We start from the raw sequence: 16,606 nt of genomic DNA on the forward strand, positions 1-16,606 counted from the left end.
TTGGGCCTAATGTGGGTATGTGTATGGAAAAGCATAACTCAAACCTGATTACCCATGGTTAATACTAAACAGAATTCCTCGTTGACATCTCTGCCGGCTACTGTAGAAAGCACTGCTATAGGTAATGTTCGAGCACTTTTTGCTGTAGCCAAATTCTTTTCCTGCTCCCATTTGTGCCATATACTACTCAACAATTTTTTAAAATAAATATCTACTACTTATTAAAGCCGTAAGGGCAGCCTGTCATTCCGTGTTCTGCCACTGTTCCGTGTTCTCTCATTTCCATTACTTGTTCTGCCTTTCCCATTTCTCCCTCCCTACACAGCTCATTCCCATGTTCTGCCACCATTCCCTGATCTATCATTCCCATTCCTTGTTCTGTCTTTCCCATTCCCACTCCCCGTGAAGCCCATTCCCATTTCATTCTCATTCCCCCGTACAACCCACGTCTAGCTAAAATTAAAAAACACAAATGGCCCCAAAGGGATTTAAACCCGCTACCCCTCAGGCAGATGCGAGCAGTAGCTACTGCTACACTATATATGTGTTTATGTCTATATCTATGACAAGAAAAACATATACTACATCTCTCCCCAAGCCCACCTGCTACCCTTGCACAATGCGTAGTCGTAGATAAGTATCATCGAGATTCTTAAATTATATTTTTGTATGGAGGGAGTAGTGTTTAAAGAAGAGCCTTGCATGCAATTTCTTTTGTTTGAATAATGTTTTCAACTTAAATTCTCTTTTTCATGCGTGTCATTTATTCTCTATAATATTTTTTCTATGGATCTGACTTGTGAGTTATTTTCATAAACCAACGTCAAGGATGAATCTATGTTTTTTACTTGGAAACCCCAAACAAACACCACTAGCAGGAGGCGCTCGCATTGGCGTCGCTCATCGACGACGAAGCTTGGCGACTGCTAATTCGACCTCTAGAAGTAGTCCTATGTGGCCGCATACGCCACTGTGTACTATATCAAGGATCGTGGCCTCATCTCGACGCCAGAAGTGACACAGAGGAGTACCAACAACAATAACCAATTTGTCATCCTCGCCATAGTCAGGGTAGCTTTGTGCCGACCTGCCTTTAATTCTCTTCGCAAACACACACTTACCTTTTTGTTTAAGCAAGCGCGTATGGTGGTGCGTGTCTAATGACTGACGATGTACGAGGGAACTTCTTCCGGCAGGTGTGGGATGTGCTCTCTAATGATGAGACCATATAAATCGTGACATATATCGAAATCTGCATTACATTAATGGTTACAATGTAGTAGTAAATCAGTTAGATTAAAATAACAAAATTTATATATGTCAGAATCATACATGTATTATAAAATCTTTTCTCGTAACAGTATAACATACATTTTATATATAAGTTATCGTGATGTTCCCGTTACAATGCACATACACTCACCTATTATATAAATATAAATAAGCACGACCCCACTTTTGTTGCTCCATAAATACTCCGTACTGTCAAATCTCCAGTCCGTATAAGCTTGGCGTGGCGCTCATAGATACGCACAACGTTAGCGCGGCGCCGCTCCACAGTCGCTCACACCGTCACACGGCATGGAGGTTGCCGGAAACCATGTTCAGAGCTGTCGCACGGAGCTGCCGGAGCCGCAGAAGCCGCTGGTGGACGACGACGGGCGGCCGCTCCGCACGGGCACGCTGTGGACGGCCAGCGCGCACATCATCACGGCGGTGATCGGCTCCGGCGTGCTGTCGCTCGCGTGGGGCGTGGCCCAGCTTGGGTGGGCGGGCGGCCCCGCCGCGATGGTGCTCTTCGCCGCCGTCATCTACTACACGTCCACGCTGCTCGCCGAGTGCTACCGCTGCGGCGACCCCACGTTCGGCCCGCGCAACCGCACCTACATCGACGCCGTCCGCGCCACCCTCGGCGACTCCAAGGAGAGGCTCTGCGGCGCCATCCAGCTCTCCAACCTCTTCGGCATCGGCATCGGCGTCTCCATTGCCGCCTCCGTCAGCATGCAGTAAGTGGTGTGGTGGTGACCACTGACCAACCAAGCCAAATCAAACCGCGCGCGCCTCCGGGCTCTAGGGGCGCCACGCCATAGCAATCAAGTTTACCCATACATCTGTTACATGCATGGACGAGCAGGGCGATCCGGAGGGCCGGCTGCTTCCACTACCGAGGGCACGAGGACCCGTGCCACGCCTCCACCAGCCCATACATCGCCGTCTTCGGCGTCATGCAGATCGTCTTCTCGCAGATCCCCGACCTAGACAAGGTATGGTGGCTGTCCACCGTGGCCGCCATCATGTCCTTCTCCTACTCCACCATCGGCATCTTGCTCGGTGTTGTTCAGATTGTAGGTACGTTATTCGATCGATGGATCCGTGCACGTCCAAATAACAAGAGACAAGATTACATTTATTGACTACTGTCTGACTTCCGCGTGCGTGAATCAATTGCAGAACACGGAGGACCGAGGGGGAGCCTCGCCGGCGTCATCGGTGCTGGCGCCAGGGTCACCATGATGCAGAAGGTGTGGCGCAGCCTGCAGGCTTTTGGGAACATCGCGTTCGCGTACGGTTTCTCTATCATCCTGCTCGAGATACAGGCACGTTACTACCAGCTGTCGTGATCGCCTAATGATTTCTCGGTCGGTCTTCAGGCCTTTCGAATTTGATCTTAGACTGATAATATTACGTACGTGCCGTTGCCGTTCATGCGTCGTCTAGGACACGATAAAGTCCCCGCCGCCGTCGGAGGCTAAGGTGATGAAGAAGGCGACGGCAGTGAGCGTGGCGGTGACCACGGTGATCTACCTGCTGTGCGGCTGCGTCGGGTACGCGGCGTTCGGGGGCGCGGCGCCGGACAACCTGCTCACGGGCTTCGGCTTCTACGAGCCCTTCTGGCTGCTGGACGTGGCCAACGCGTTTGTGGTGGTGCACCTGGTGGGCACCTACCAGGTCATGTCCCAGCCCGTCTTCGCCTACGTCGAGCGCCGGGCGGCCGCCGCGTGGCCTGGCAGCGCGCTGGTTCGCGACAGGCACGTGAGGGTGGGGCGAGCCGTGGCCTTCTCCGTCAGCCCGGCGCGGCTCGCGTGGCGCACGGCGTACGTGTGCGTCACCACGGCGGTGGCGATGCTGCTGCCCTTCTTTGGCTCCGTTGTCGGTCTCATCGGCGCCGCCTCCTTCTGGCCGCTCACCGTCTACTTCCCCGTGGAGATGTACATCGCGCAGCACCGAGTGGCGCGGGGCAGCATGCGGTGGCTGCTCTTGCAGGGGCTCAGCGCCGGGTGCCTTGTTGTGTCCGTTGCTGCCGCTGCCGGGTCCATCGCCGGCGTCGTGGAAGACCTCAAGGCGCACAATCCCTTCTGCTGGTCGTGCTGACCGAACCAACTCTGATGTATGAGGGATGCTTCTCTGCGCCGCACTACTTCGTAAAAGAACATTATTAAGAGCATCTACAAGAGTGTGCCTTATAATAGTGCCCTATAAATTAAAAGGGGTCTCTTCAACTAAAGTGTTTTTGGGCACAAAATATTTTTGTGCTCCAACAATAGTGCCCTTAATCAACTGAAATCGGTTGCTGACGTTGCGAACTGAAATGGTAATATGTATAACAGCAACCACATCTTCAGTGAGACATCCAACAACAACCCATTCTGATATCCATCATAAACTCCATCAACGCAGCACCTAGGAACTACATGTACCACAGTGTTAGACTATTTTGGACAGCAGTAGGATTGAATTACTGCACGGTACATAGAAAAGATTTAATGGACTAATCGAATCACACAGCAATAACTAAAGTAGAGTTTTTAAGAGTTCCATGCTTGGAGAGTTGGCTCTCAAGTTCAGCCACACATCTGTAGAGCATGTTAACTCTACTGAGATTCAAATGATCTTAAAGAAATTTGATCCAAATTCAAGTATTTGAGTTATTGCCAAAAGCACAATAACAGAGAACAAGAACAATGCAAATGGATGCACGACAAACAAACAGAAGCTGCAGTTAACCTGAACCTGAACACATGCTGAAAGTGGACAATGAACACATTCTGAAATTTGACACCTACCCTTTGTTGTCAGTTCTTCAGATCATAAAAACTTGAACTTGCAAACCTTGCCAGTTACTAGAAATATTACACAACTTGTGAACCGCAGATTCCACAAGGCTAAATGCGAACTGCAGATTCCACAAGGCAGGGGAGAAGGGACAAGGCGGCTGAGAAGGTTGGGGGCGGGGATTTCGCGACGGGATGACCCCGAGAACGGCAATGGGAGGGAGAATGCGTGGGCCGACTGTTAACGCTCGAGATAGGGGAAACCAGAAGAGATGGAACGCAGCGAGATGTATTGGAGAAGAACATAGAGGATGGCGGCATCTTGGTGCTCCATCACGGAAGATCGGGGTCGCCACGACACAGCAGCAAGTGGATCCAGGATGACTGAATCTGATACCAAATGTTAACACTCGAATAGGGGAAACCAGAAGCCATGGAACGCAGCAATATGTATTGGAGAATAAGAACATAGAGGAAGTGTTTGCGTGCAGCGAGTTCAGGTTCTTCTTGTGTGATAGCTTTCCTACTACACATTGGGCACCATATATTCCTCTCTCGGGCCAACCTACGACGCACGCGCTTACAAAGCCCAGTAATCCCAGTCTGGCCCAGTTACCCGGAACACTCGCGCGCCTCCGTCTGCGTGGCCTCGCGACATTTGGTCCCATTCTCCATGGTTCCTGCCTCCGAAAGCCAGTACCTCATGTTTGCCTGGAGCAGCTGTGCTGACATTCTCCTCCCCTTCAAATTATGCTTGTCCCCAAGCATGGGCTTGTGGAAACCGGGTCTTCAATGCTTCAGCCTCTTCCCCAGTTGACATGGAGGGCGCATGCCTGACCAGGCTGAATTCAGACTTAGTTGAGCGTCCAACAAACTCAATAGCTGTTGCCAAAAAGTGCTTTTGAAGACTGTCGCAATCGGAAATAATATTGGTCCGATCAGTAAAGACTTTGAATTGAGACAGCTGTCCTTGGATGCCTGAGGTGCCGAGTCGTCTGATATCAACAGTAATTCCACTACTGCACCCGTGGAAAACGATGGTAAAATACCCTGTAAACAGGTAGGTGAACACTGATACTGAATCACAATCCATTTGTTAACCCCAGCCACCTTCATAGGTATATAGCGTTGTCCATTAGCTACTTGGGTTAATAAAGGCTGCACCATGACGATTGCACCATAAGGAAGATACGTGCTGGGTGCACCATGGTACATCAGAAGCACCATTGCATTGTCACTGTCGGCAGGGCAATTGAGAGCTATTAATCTGCTCAAGTCTGAATTTTCAGAACACCAACTGAACAAGTCAACTTGTGCAAAGAAAATAGATATCCAGATGCCCCAAACCCAAATCAGAACCACCTCCTCGAAACTAAGTAAGTAGCTACTACGAAGTGCATCAAAACTGATCAGGTGATTTTTCTGTTGGATTATCCAGGTATAACTGAACAGCAAGCAATCTCTACCTTGTACAAAGCAGTGACGCGAACTATGAGAACAGGGACAACAACCTGGAGATGTGTATGGTACCCGAATATGTAGAGTGCGAGCACCATATAGCTGACAGATTGCATCGTGAGAATTAGCATGTTACCGAAGCAACTGAGACGGACCAGAGTCATGCATGCCATTAAATTCATATGAGAATAATGCGCATCATATGAATTTGAACTGAGCCATATTGCAAACATAGAAGGGGTGATCCTTGACAATATCTGCAGCATCTCGCTTTGGTACCCAGAATAGCACCAACCTGAAGATAGCCATGTTTGTAGCCTGATCCAACTCAAACACCACCACCTTGCAGTAGCTTCATGGAATGCTCTGAAGGAGGGCCACAGTACTGGTCGCAGTTCAGCACTGATGTCCTGTCGAGTTTGAAGTAGTCATGGTGGTTTCCAACGGACAACCAAACACATGGAACAACAATCATTCAATGTGAAAGAAATACAAAACTGAACCGAATCTTGTTGAATTGACATTATGGCATTTGTATTGCCTCCACCTCCATTGCGATTCGTCTGGTTTTGCTCTTGAATTAGCTCATCAGCTATCAACAGAACTAGCACATGTATATCACTGGCTATATGGCCACATCCTGTCAGTACCACACAACCACATAGATTGGCAATGACACATCCCTCTAGGAAGCAACCACTAGCGATACCAAGATGTGTTGGTTCCAAGCAAACAGAACACTGCCAATTATCCTTGAGTTTGAGTAATTCTAGCAATAAAAGGGCCATAGTGATTGCACAACAGAGAAGAACTATAATGGCCTCACTATATATTATTAGAAATGCCATCACTCTATTAGCAAGCCACTTGGGCACCATTATGCTATCCCTCTGCCAAGCCAGTTCAACAGTACCGCCCCATTGTTGTTGTCGTTCTCCTTGAATGAGCATATGGAAACTCCACTCTGTAGTCACCATCTCGTGTTTCCAACTTCCCACAGTTTCAGTATGCATAGATCTGAAATATTGATGAGCTGGAGGTGGCCATGGAGGTTTCTTGGACAAAAATGCAATACTCCCCAATAGCAACCTCATGAACTACTATGTTGAGAGACGACCATGGAATTGTACGTAAATCATCATGGCTATATCCAAACTCAACTTGCATATGTGGTGGTGGCCAAGGTTGCCTATGCGGCACGGCATCCCAGCTGCAATTGAATGGAGGCGAGAAGCTCTATACGAATATGAAACCATTCCTAAAACACCTGGTGGGCAATGTGTTGGGAACCTCGTCGTCCTCGTCGATGGACCTGCAGACGCATCGCTTGCTGTCGTCGAACAGGACGTACGGCTGGTCGTTCTTGACGATGTCGACCGGGCCGCCGAAGCTCTTGAATAGGGGTACCGGCTCTCGACTGAAGGTCGGGTGGGAGAGGCCGACCAGGTTGCAGCTCACGCTGATGTACACGGGCTTGCTCTCCCTCCGCGTCGTCGCGATGGCCGTGTCAATCCCCTCGGTGGCGATTGTGTAGAGGTCGTTGAGGTGCAGCTGCGCTTCCTCGAGGGCGCTGGTGCCGGAGGCGGCTGATGCTGTGACGAAGGCGGCGCTGAACTCCCTGTCCATCTCGGTGCTGGAGGCCCTAGGAACGCTCGACTCGACGCGAGTAGCCGACTCGACTCGTCGCGAGGGCTGGACAAGTTCTCTGTCGTGCTGTCCGAGCTGGAGGCGAAGCAGGAGAAGATCCTGCAGCGTGTCGGCTCGGACGTCGACGCCGACCACCTCCTGTGGATGCCCGCTCGCGACGTAGCTGCTCGGCACAGCACGGATGCCCAGTGGAGGAAGCAAATCCCGGGAGCTCGGGGCCGCGACACGGACGACCGAAAGCAGATCGACCTAGTCGTAGGGAGAGATTGGATCCGAATTGAGGATGCGGCGGTGGAAACAGGGCTCCACGTCGAAGATGGGACCCTTGAGACGTCTCGTCACAGGGCTCTTCTTGAGACGTCTCGTCACAGGGCTGATGCGCTCGGACAAGCGTCTCCATGAGTCGCATTTCATCGAGCAGCTTGCGGATGGCGGCGTCTTGATGCTCTATTGTGGAAGATCGGGGTCGCCATGGCACATCAACAAGTGGATCTAGGATGACTTAATCGGATACCAAATGTTAACACTCGAGATACGGGAAACCAGAAGAGATGGAACACAGCAAGATGTATTGGAGAAGAACAAAGAGGAGGTGTTCGCCTGAAAGTTCAGGTTCTTCTTGTGTGATAGCTTTCCTAATTCACATTGGCACCATATATTCCTCTCTCGGGCCAACCTACGACGCACGCGCTTACAAAGCCCAGCAAGCTCAGTCCGGCCCAATTACCCGGAACACTCGCACGCCTCCGTCTACGTGGCCTCGTGACATTTTCCTAATGCTGCTCGTCTTCGTCCATGGTTCCTGCCTCTGAAAGCCTGTACCTCATGTTTGCCTGGAGCAGCTGTGCTGACACCGACGCTCAGAACGGCGGGGGCAGGAAGAAGGCGTCGGTCCGACCCTGCAAATGGCGAGGGCAGGGAGAAGGCACAGACCGGCGGATGCAGGGAGACGGGGCAGGGCGGCAATGAGACGCGGGAAGAGGTAGAGGAAAGAAAAAACGATCATGTGAAACTTCAATCTGTTGCGTCTAGGGTGAATATCGAGCCAGTTCAGCTTATAATAGTTTTGCTCGTTATAGTTCGTTACTATAACGAGCCAGCTCAGCTCGTTATACTAACGAGCTAAATATTTAGCTCGGCTCGTTAGGGAGCTTGAGCCAGCTTGTTAGACTCGCGAGCCATACAACTAAATACAAAGATATATGTATATAAATATATGTAACCGAAAAATCATATTTAGATGTTTAACACTATAAACCCAAAACCTTTATAATATTATTAACATAGTGTCGTCATAGCTTCTAACTTTCAATATTAAATTGAATAACCAAATATGTATTAACGTACATATTTACAAACTCTTTTATTATAATAAAGTAGCAACAAGTATCATTATAAAGCAGTTCATCATCTATTCCACAAATATGTAACATTTCATTGCACAATACTAACATCATATGCTGCTAGAAAACAAAGTTCACAAAATCATAACCAATAATCAAATATTAAATATGCAATATAGGTATGTAGTCATGCAATAATGCAAATATTTGAGCACATGGCACATCCACACATGTCTATATCACAGATCATAACTACGAGAAGGCAAGACTATGAGAGATGAGATAACACCAACAACTAGACAAACTTGTGTTATGGCTTGGCTCATTTGGCTCTGCGAGCTAGCTCATGAGCTAACCCGAGCTGGCTCATTAGACAACCGAGCTGGAATGCTATCTTGGCTCGCTACAAAATTAAAACGAACCGAGTGGAGCGAGTTATCGAGCCACGAGTATTTCGTCCAGTTCTAGTTGCACCTCCACATGGGGCAGTGCCTATGGGTTCCTCAAATCTGGGACACTTGAGATGTTGTCCTATATTTTTATATAAAAAATTCTAAATTAAGACAATGTTGGAGTTGATTTTTTAACTGAGACTTATATTTAAATATAAGACAACTATTTGAGACATTGTTGGAGATGCTCTTACCCGATAAAAGAACATTAGTACCGGTCATATAGTACGCAACTGGAACTAAAAGTTGCGTTGATTGTTTGATCCGATGTTAGTTGATGTTTTTAGTAATAGTTGTTGGTTGCAACTTGTAGTAAGGGGGTGTTTAATTTCTAGAGACTAATATTTAGTCACTTTATTTTATTTCATTTTAGTCCCCTGCATTATTAAATATGGAAAGTAAAAGTTTTAGTTTCCATATTTAGCAATTTAAAGAATAAAATAGAGAAACTAAAAATTAGTATCTAAAAACTAAACATCCTATAAATAAGATTATATAGCTGCAGAGAAGTTACAATCTAAGTACACATTTAGTATCGCTTCTTGCCTCCTACTGGCAGTGGCGGATCCAGATCCATGGAGGGAGCTAGAAGCTAACTATCTTCTTCTTTTTTCCTCATATTCTTCCTCTTTTTCTCTTCACCTTCTTCTTCCTTCCTCTCGCTTCCTCTCTCTTTCTCCTCTTCTTTATTCCTCTCCCTTACTCCCTTCTACTTGTAAGCTGTCGGCGCAGGGGGCTGGAGCCCACCCAGCCCCCCTCTGGATCCGCTACTGCCTACTGGTACTAAAATTGTTACTTAGTTGTAGAGAAGCCACCTTCTAAACACACGATACTAGTATTAAGAGAACCTTTAATACCGGATGTATCCACCATACCAGCAAGTACTAAAGAGGGTACTCATTCTAATTAATGGTTATTGACTATACATACATTACTTATAATATATTAATATTATCATGGTAACGAGACCAAGGTACCCCTAAGTATCAATGAAGAATCGATTATGGAGCGCAGAGTGACTTCTGATGCCGTAGAATTTGCTTACCAGATCATGATATTGCTAGCATAGTAATGTAAAGAGAGACACTATGGTTTTTACGGAGGTTTGGGCTATAGAGTATGTGATACCTACGTCCTTTTCCGATAGTGGATCCATATATCAAAGCGTGTATAATATTACAAGCCTCTAGCTTGGAAGAAGAGCTACTCTGATGTGTGGGAAGCTAAGACAACCTAACTTTTCTCTCGTACTCACGAAACGTATAGAATTGTTAAGCTTAAATCAAAGCCGTATATAGAATTGTTGTTTTTTTTCCACAGATGTATTGTTTGGCTTTCTCTCGTACTCACGGTCTCATACATAGGAGCGACTAGCAAACATTCCTTCAATCGAGGAGGAAGGCGAAGGCTCAATTCACCGTGGCTTTAAATAAAAGAGATAACAAAAATATATCACAATAGTTTACAAAATTGTGTTTGGTCTAGTTGATTAAGTCACTACTCACTAACATTTAACTCCACAGGTTTAAGGTTCAAATCTTGAAAATATTTTTTTACAATTTAGCCCATCAATATTTTATTTGTTTTAATTAATTTTAAGTTATTTTAAATTATTTTTACTTTTCTATATTTTTAATAACAATCTTTTGCCATCTAATTCCTTATGATGTGTCGGTCAATCATTACTACCAAAATGACTGCTATATAACGATCCATCATTAGTCTCCAACGACATCTATAGCGACCAACCATACGTTGTTAAATTGAGACTTTAGCGACCAATAGGTCGTGGCTACAAATGTATTTAGCGACCAACCATCAGTCCATAACTTTTAGCAACCAATAGTTGGTACCTAATAAAGGTCACTAAAACTCAACCGTTGTGTAGTGAACAAGGCAACACAAGTTAGAAGATAGAAACCTTCTCTCTTGAGCTAAGATAATTTAAGGGAGAAGAAGAGAGTAAGTATTGCAGACGAAGCAGCAATGCATAAATTTGTAGTGAAGTACGAAGCATGTCAATCATCTCATATGCCTTAGCATTCTTTTATGCTATCTTTCCTCTTATGCATTAAAAGTATAAGCATACCTTCGGCTTACACGAATGATAGTTCAAAGATACTTCAAAGTCTAAGACAAACGAAGCTTAAGGCCCTCCAAAAGATACTTTATGCATTCTACTATTCATCTATTTATATGGAAGGGATACAACTTCGTGTGAATTTATATACATGCCCACAAGATTTATAAGCATGGTTTACAAATATCACAGGGGGTATCATCGTCTTCTTCTTTCTTGCAGTTCAAGTCTTGGACCTTTTCCCCTTCGTCGTTTTATGCACGAAGCTCTTCCTACGCCAAGGCTGGCTTGCACCTTAGTGGCTTGTATCTTCGCCGTATGTGCGTACAACCGAAGTTTCTTTGTGTGCTGCTTCAGTCGAAGTCCATCTTCGTCCATCTTTTGTTTATTATATGCCTGAAACACATTAACTTGTACCAAAGGTAAGACGTTTGGAGGATATTCGGCGAGACAGGCCCCCAACAATCATAGTTTGATGTGGTATTATGATGAATCGCACACTGACCTTGGATCAAACACACATATTGGAGGAATAATAGACATACACTATTGCGCAGATGATTTTTACAATCAAAAGAGGTCGATGTAGTAAACTGTCTTTGTAAATGGTTCGTTGCACTATAGTTTCCAAACCAATGGGAGAAATAATCGATTTCCAGGAGTCATTAACTTAATAAAATCTTTCCGAAAAATATACCTGTTTTCATGGGCAGTTAATATAAAACAGCAACCACAAAAAATCACATTTTTAGAGGATATTTATTATGCAAACAGTCCATGAAAAATATATGGATTTATAGAGGTGGTTAGCTGCCCTTAATAATCGCTTATGAAAATAGTTGCTAAGCAAATGAATCTATATTTATTTCAAATGGGGTAACATAAAGATAAACTCTTTATATAAAACTTATTGAGGTTGGCAAGATCTGAAATCTTATAGTTTATGAATTTGTTTCATGAGATCATGCAGCAGCATAAATATACAGTGTAAAATCTTAGAAATTCACAAATTTTAAACTATCCATATGAAATGTCGCGCTGTACGGAGAACAATGACTTCACAGTCCAAATTTATTATTTGAGATCATTTGAAAGCTAAAGTATTGGATTTAAGATTTAAAAGCTATTGCAAGATAATATTATATACCTACGTTCTCGAATATTTATCGTCTGCTAATTCATTTTTAAAATAAAACGCGACAAATAAAAAGTTCCATTTTAATGCAGAGTGTTTGTCACTCCAGTGCGGAAAATGGAAGACTTGTGATGTTCCATCGTTTGTTGGCTACTCAGGAAACGATATGTATTGTATCAAAAGATGCATATCGAAAGATGACAATATGTATTGTATCAGAAGTCTATTGACAGATGCATATTGCAAATTGTTACCATGTGTTTGGTTGCCTGTATTTGCTGGTGCTTGCATCGCAGGATGCAATGGGCTGGTGTTTGGTTGTTGTCAACCAGGCTCTACGCGTGCGAGGTGTGTGTTTGGTTACCTGCGTGCAGACGTGAAGTCAGACTCGCACGATACTTAAAGCACCCTGGGCCAGACTCTGCAGGCGTGAGCAAATTGGTCGCATCTCTGGAGGCAGGCTCCTGCCGGCCTGGCTCATGCAGCCGGGCTACCGGGAGAAGCCAACCAAACAGGCGGTATGTGACCTCTTGACATGCATGTAACATACTTTGGTACCATGTATTATTCGTAGACCAATCACGAACCATACACTTTGCTTATAATAACGAAAAATTTCAGTTCAACAATCATACGTCTGGATCAAAAAGCAAGCTAGATCCCAGCTAGTGGACACCGATGTGTGTGGGGGATTTTTGTTGGCAGCAGCAGTAGGAGACCTGGCCATCGACCTTGCATGACCCAACAGCGTTGGAGCCTACCATAGCGCACATTCCGCCACAGATCTTCTCACTACAGGCGCCTTTCACTATTTTTTCGCAGACCCCTTGGAGCTTCTTTTGAGTAGCGCCATCAGCCGTAGCAAGGGTTGCTATCAGCAGCCATACGACGGCGACAACCAGAGTACTCTTGGACCCTGTCTTGAGCAGCTCCATGAATCTAGCTAAGCTCTTTTTCTTCACACTGAGAGATTAATGGTTTCTTGATGCTCTTCGATGGTGCAGGGTCCTTGCTTATATAGATCGGAGCCACAAGCAAATTAATCATGGCCAGCCAATATCTACCATATTGAAATCGAAACATTATGGTACACTCATCTGATTTAGATTTGCATTTATTCGCTGCTAGCTAATGCACCATGTCTGTAGGTGCATTTATTGGTTGCTAAAATTCCTATATCCGTATCTGTGGCAGCATCTAATATGGTCCTCATCCTAGTCAATCAATCTTAGCAATCATGATCACCAATGTTTATCTCGAGTCCAAGTTTCATATGCAAAACATTGGAAAAACATTACAATTCTCTATGTAGAAATGCACAACACTCTTGGTATACTATAACTACTGGCTTCATGAAATTTGATGATAAGTTGTTACTTCTGCTTTATAAGGCAAATAAGCATCACTACATGTTTTATAAATCCGCTAGTGGTAATAGCTTCTTATCACGTTATTGAATTATACAAAGGCTATGTCATTGATACTTCTAGGATAGTGTTGGGGGCCTTCGTCTTCCGAAGGTCCTCAAAAACATGATTTAACAATGTCTTCCAAGTGTCCTCAAAAACATGATTTAACAATGTCTTCCAAGTGTGACATACATGAACAGGTACCTTCGGACTTGGATCAGAACCACAGTGTGAGAAGCACGAACAATACGAAGGTTGACGCAGCGCCGAAGCTACGCGCAAGGGAGCTTCAGCATGACAGCAGGAAAGGGAACCGACTTAAAAGGAAAAGGCTATTTAGACCTCGATGGATTACCTTGGGGTCATTAGCAAATGTAAAGGCATGGATGTAATTTCACATGGGCTGCGTCCCGTGCCTATAAATAGATGAACAGTGCTCCCGTACTGTTCACGCTAACTTAGCATTTTTGCTTTTGCGTCACGCTCGTATCTTTGTTTTATGTCAAGCCGAATATATCAAATGTAATTCAATATTGTTCTTATATTAATTTGCGATTATATGTTAAGAAATATATGTGATAATGTTATTGTTTATACTGTTTCTTATGCTTTACATGTTCCATTCATCGTTAAATTTTGTACATATATGTATGTTGAGATCATGAAGGTATGTCCTTCATGACATTCGTCCGAAGATCATTATATCCTTGGGGAAATAATGCTTCGAAGGACGAAGGGCATTAACAAGTAAACTGTTTTTGGTGTTGCCTTGTTCTCAATTTATAGCATTTGAGAGCAAGTCCCCAACTTTGGCGCTCACCTCCGGTGAACCCTTTTCAACCACCTTCGGCAAGCACTGACCTTCGTTATGCCACCGAAGAAAGCTTCAGCGACAGGGGCTGCCGCTCTGCAGCCACTGAACCCAAACCAGGAGACCCTTTCTCTTCAAGAGGCCCGAAGCCAGAAGAGGAAGGCCACTAGTCCGACGCTCCAAGAGGAAGAGTTAGACCAAGAAATCAGAAACATGGAGATAATCCATCAGCAAGTGCAAAGGAAGAAGGAGAAGATGGCCCGACTGGCTGATCTTCAAAGACAAATCGATGAAGCCACTGAAGAAGTACGCCATCTTGCTCAAGACGAGCAAGATCGAAGGCCCAAACAGAGGGAGCTTCATGAAGAGGGCCTCTTCAACGACGACGGATGGTATGATGATTTTAATCATGATACCTTTACTTTTGACAATGCTTCTCCCTTGACAGCAAAACTGCAGGCTATCCCATGGCCCCCATCATACAAGCCACCTCAGCTTCCCATGTATGATGGGCATTCAGACCCGAAGCAGTTTTTGATGAGTTATGAAGCAACTATATCTTCATATGGATGCAATGCAGCTGCCATGGCCAAGTCCTTCATCATGGCAGTTCGGAATGTGGCCCAAACATGGTATTCTTCTCTTCGGCCAGGTACCATCACTTCGTGGCAGAAGCTCAAGGATATGCTGGTGACAAGTTTCCAAGGCTTCCAGACGAAGCTAGTCACAACTCGGGCCTTGTTTCAATGCACACAAGATCATGAAGAGTACCTCCAGGCATATGTCTGAAGGTTCTTGCGTCTTAGAGCACAAGCGCCTACAGTGCCCCAATGAAATTGTCATTGAGGCCATGATCAAGGGGCTTCGTCCAGGACCCACTGCCCAGTATTTTGCTAGAAAGCCTCCACAGACTTTGGAGAAGCTGCTCCAGAAGATGGATGAGTACATCCGAGCTGACAATGACTTCCGCCAAAGAAGGGAGGAAGCATAAAGGTTCTCTGAAATGACCAGGGGCTTCGAAGGAAGAATCCACCCGAGGCACGTCAGGTCAATTCACAACTCTACTCAGAGTGATAACAGAGGAAGTCAACAACAGAGGCCACAGTATTCCTCACAAGCTTTGGGGCAGCAACAAAGCTCTTTCCGACCGCTAGCTCCAAGAGGCAGAGGCGCCAGGGGCTTCGGAGGAAGGTTTGGGGATCAGCCTAGAAAAATTTATTGCTTATTCTGTGGTGAGGACAAGGGCCATACTACAAGAATGTGCCATGTCACCATTCAGAAACAAAAGGAAATAGTAGAAGCCGCAGCTCAGCAGAACCAGCCAAAGCAGGTCATGCATACTGCTTCGTATCACTCACCCTACATACCAGAGTATGTGGGTAACCATCCTACAGCTTCTGTTGCTTCGGCTAGCCAGCCACATGCATCTTGGCCACAACTTCCACCTCCGCCACCACTACAACCTGCATATTCACGAGGCCAGCAGCCAGAAGGGAGCCAACAGACCCATCACCAGCGAGATTTCAGGGAGGAGTTTGAAGCTCGCACAGTCAACAACATTGTGCCAGAATCGAAACATATCTATTGGGAGATATCCTACCCCTGAAACATTTTTTACATTCATTGTCATTTTCTTTTTTTAATAAGGAACAATTATTGTAAACCTAGTTTTCTTGCCATTTCCAATTTCTTGTAATAGCTTCGTTCTTGCCACAGTGAAATATATCTTCTCCACAGACTCACGAAGTCCAAAAATTGCTGAAGCTCAAAAGTCGTTCCTAAGGGAATGCGGTGCTAAAAATCACATTGCAAGTACCACCGAAGCTACAAAAAGTCGTTCCTAAGGAACGCAGCGTAAGTTCGCCGAAGCTACAAAAAAATTGTTCCTAAGGAACACAGCGTAAGTTTGTCAAAGCTATAAAAAGTCGTTCCTAAGGGAGCGCAGTGTAAGTTTTCTGCTCAAAAGTCGTTCCAAAGGGAATGCAGAGCCAAATACCGCCGAAATATAAGGCGAAGCGCGAAAAGTCAACATGAATACCGCCGAAATAGAAGGCGAAGAAGTTCAAAAGACGTTCCTTAGAGAATGCAGAACTTACAGTGAAAAGTCAGCGCTGATACACTGAAAAATAAGCGGCAAAGATATTGTGTATTCCACTATGGGGGTGTCAGTGTATGTCTTCGGCATAAATATCATTTCACATAACATAACATCATCACAT

The 16,606-nt window shown here is 45.3% G+C and overlaps 2 protein-coding genes across 2 annotated transcripts; one reads left to right on the forward strand and one right to left on the reverse strand.

The window, feature by feature from the left end:
* The first annotated feature begins 1,490 nt into the window (after positions 1-1,490).
* On the forward strand, positions 1,491-3,655 carry LOC103653395 (amino acid permease 4). Its single transcript, XM_008680311.3, has 4 exons — positions 1,491-2,006; positions 2,135-2,349; positions 2,452-2,597; positions 2,719-3,655. Exons 1-4 carry the CDS (start codon positions 1,582-1,584, stop codon positions 3,370-3,372), a joined length of 1,440 nt encoding a protein of 479 aa, XP_008678533.1. The 5' UTR covers positions 1,491-1,581; the 3' UTR covers positions 3,373-3,655.
* Positions 3,656-4,042: 387 nt separating this feature from the next.
* On the reverse strand, positions 4,043-7,747 carry LOC103653394 (uncharacterized). Its single transcript, XM_008680310.3, has one exon. The coding sequence runs from the start codon at positions 6,602-6,604 to the stop codon at positions 5,939-5,941; it is 666 nt and encodes a 221-aa protein (XP_008678532.1). The 5' UTR covers positions 6,605-7,747; the 3' UTR covers positions 4,043-5,938.
* Positions 7,748-16,606: the final 8,859 nt, after the last annotated feature.

Source organism: Zea mays, chromosome 4 (assembly GCF_902167145.1).
Source record: "Zea mays cultivar B73 chromosome 4, Zm-B73-REFERENCE-NAM-5.0, whole genome shotgun sequence".
NCBI classification, from domain to species: domain Eukaryota; kingdom Viridiplantae; phylum Streptophyta; class Magnoliopsida; order Poales; family Poaceae; genus Zea; species Zea mays.

What these genes read in the sequence shown, in the direction of transcription:
- LOC103653395 (XM_008680311.3), top strand. Translation starts at nt 1,582, where the DNA reads ATGGAGGTTGCCGGAAACCATGTTCAGAGCTGTCGCACGGAGCTGCCG. An exon ending in GCCGCCTCCGTCAGCATGCA is followed by an intron (nt 2,007 to 2,134) that starts GTAAGTGGTGTG and finishes ATGGACGAGCAG; the next exon opens with GGCGATCCGGAGGGCCGGCT. An exon ending in CGGTGTTGTTCAGATTGTAG is followed by an intron (nt 2,350 to 2,451) that starts GTACGTTATTCG and finishes AATCAATTGCAG; the next exon opens with AACACGGAGGACCGAGGGGG.
- LOC103653394 (XM_008680310.3), bottom strand. Translation starts at nt 6,604, where the DNA reads ATGAGGTTGCTATTGGGGAGTATTGCATTTTTGTCCAAGAAACCTCCA.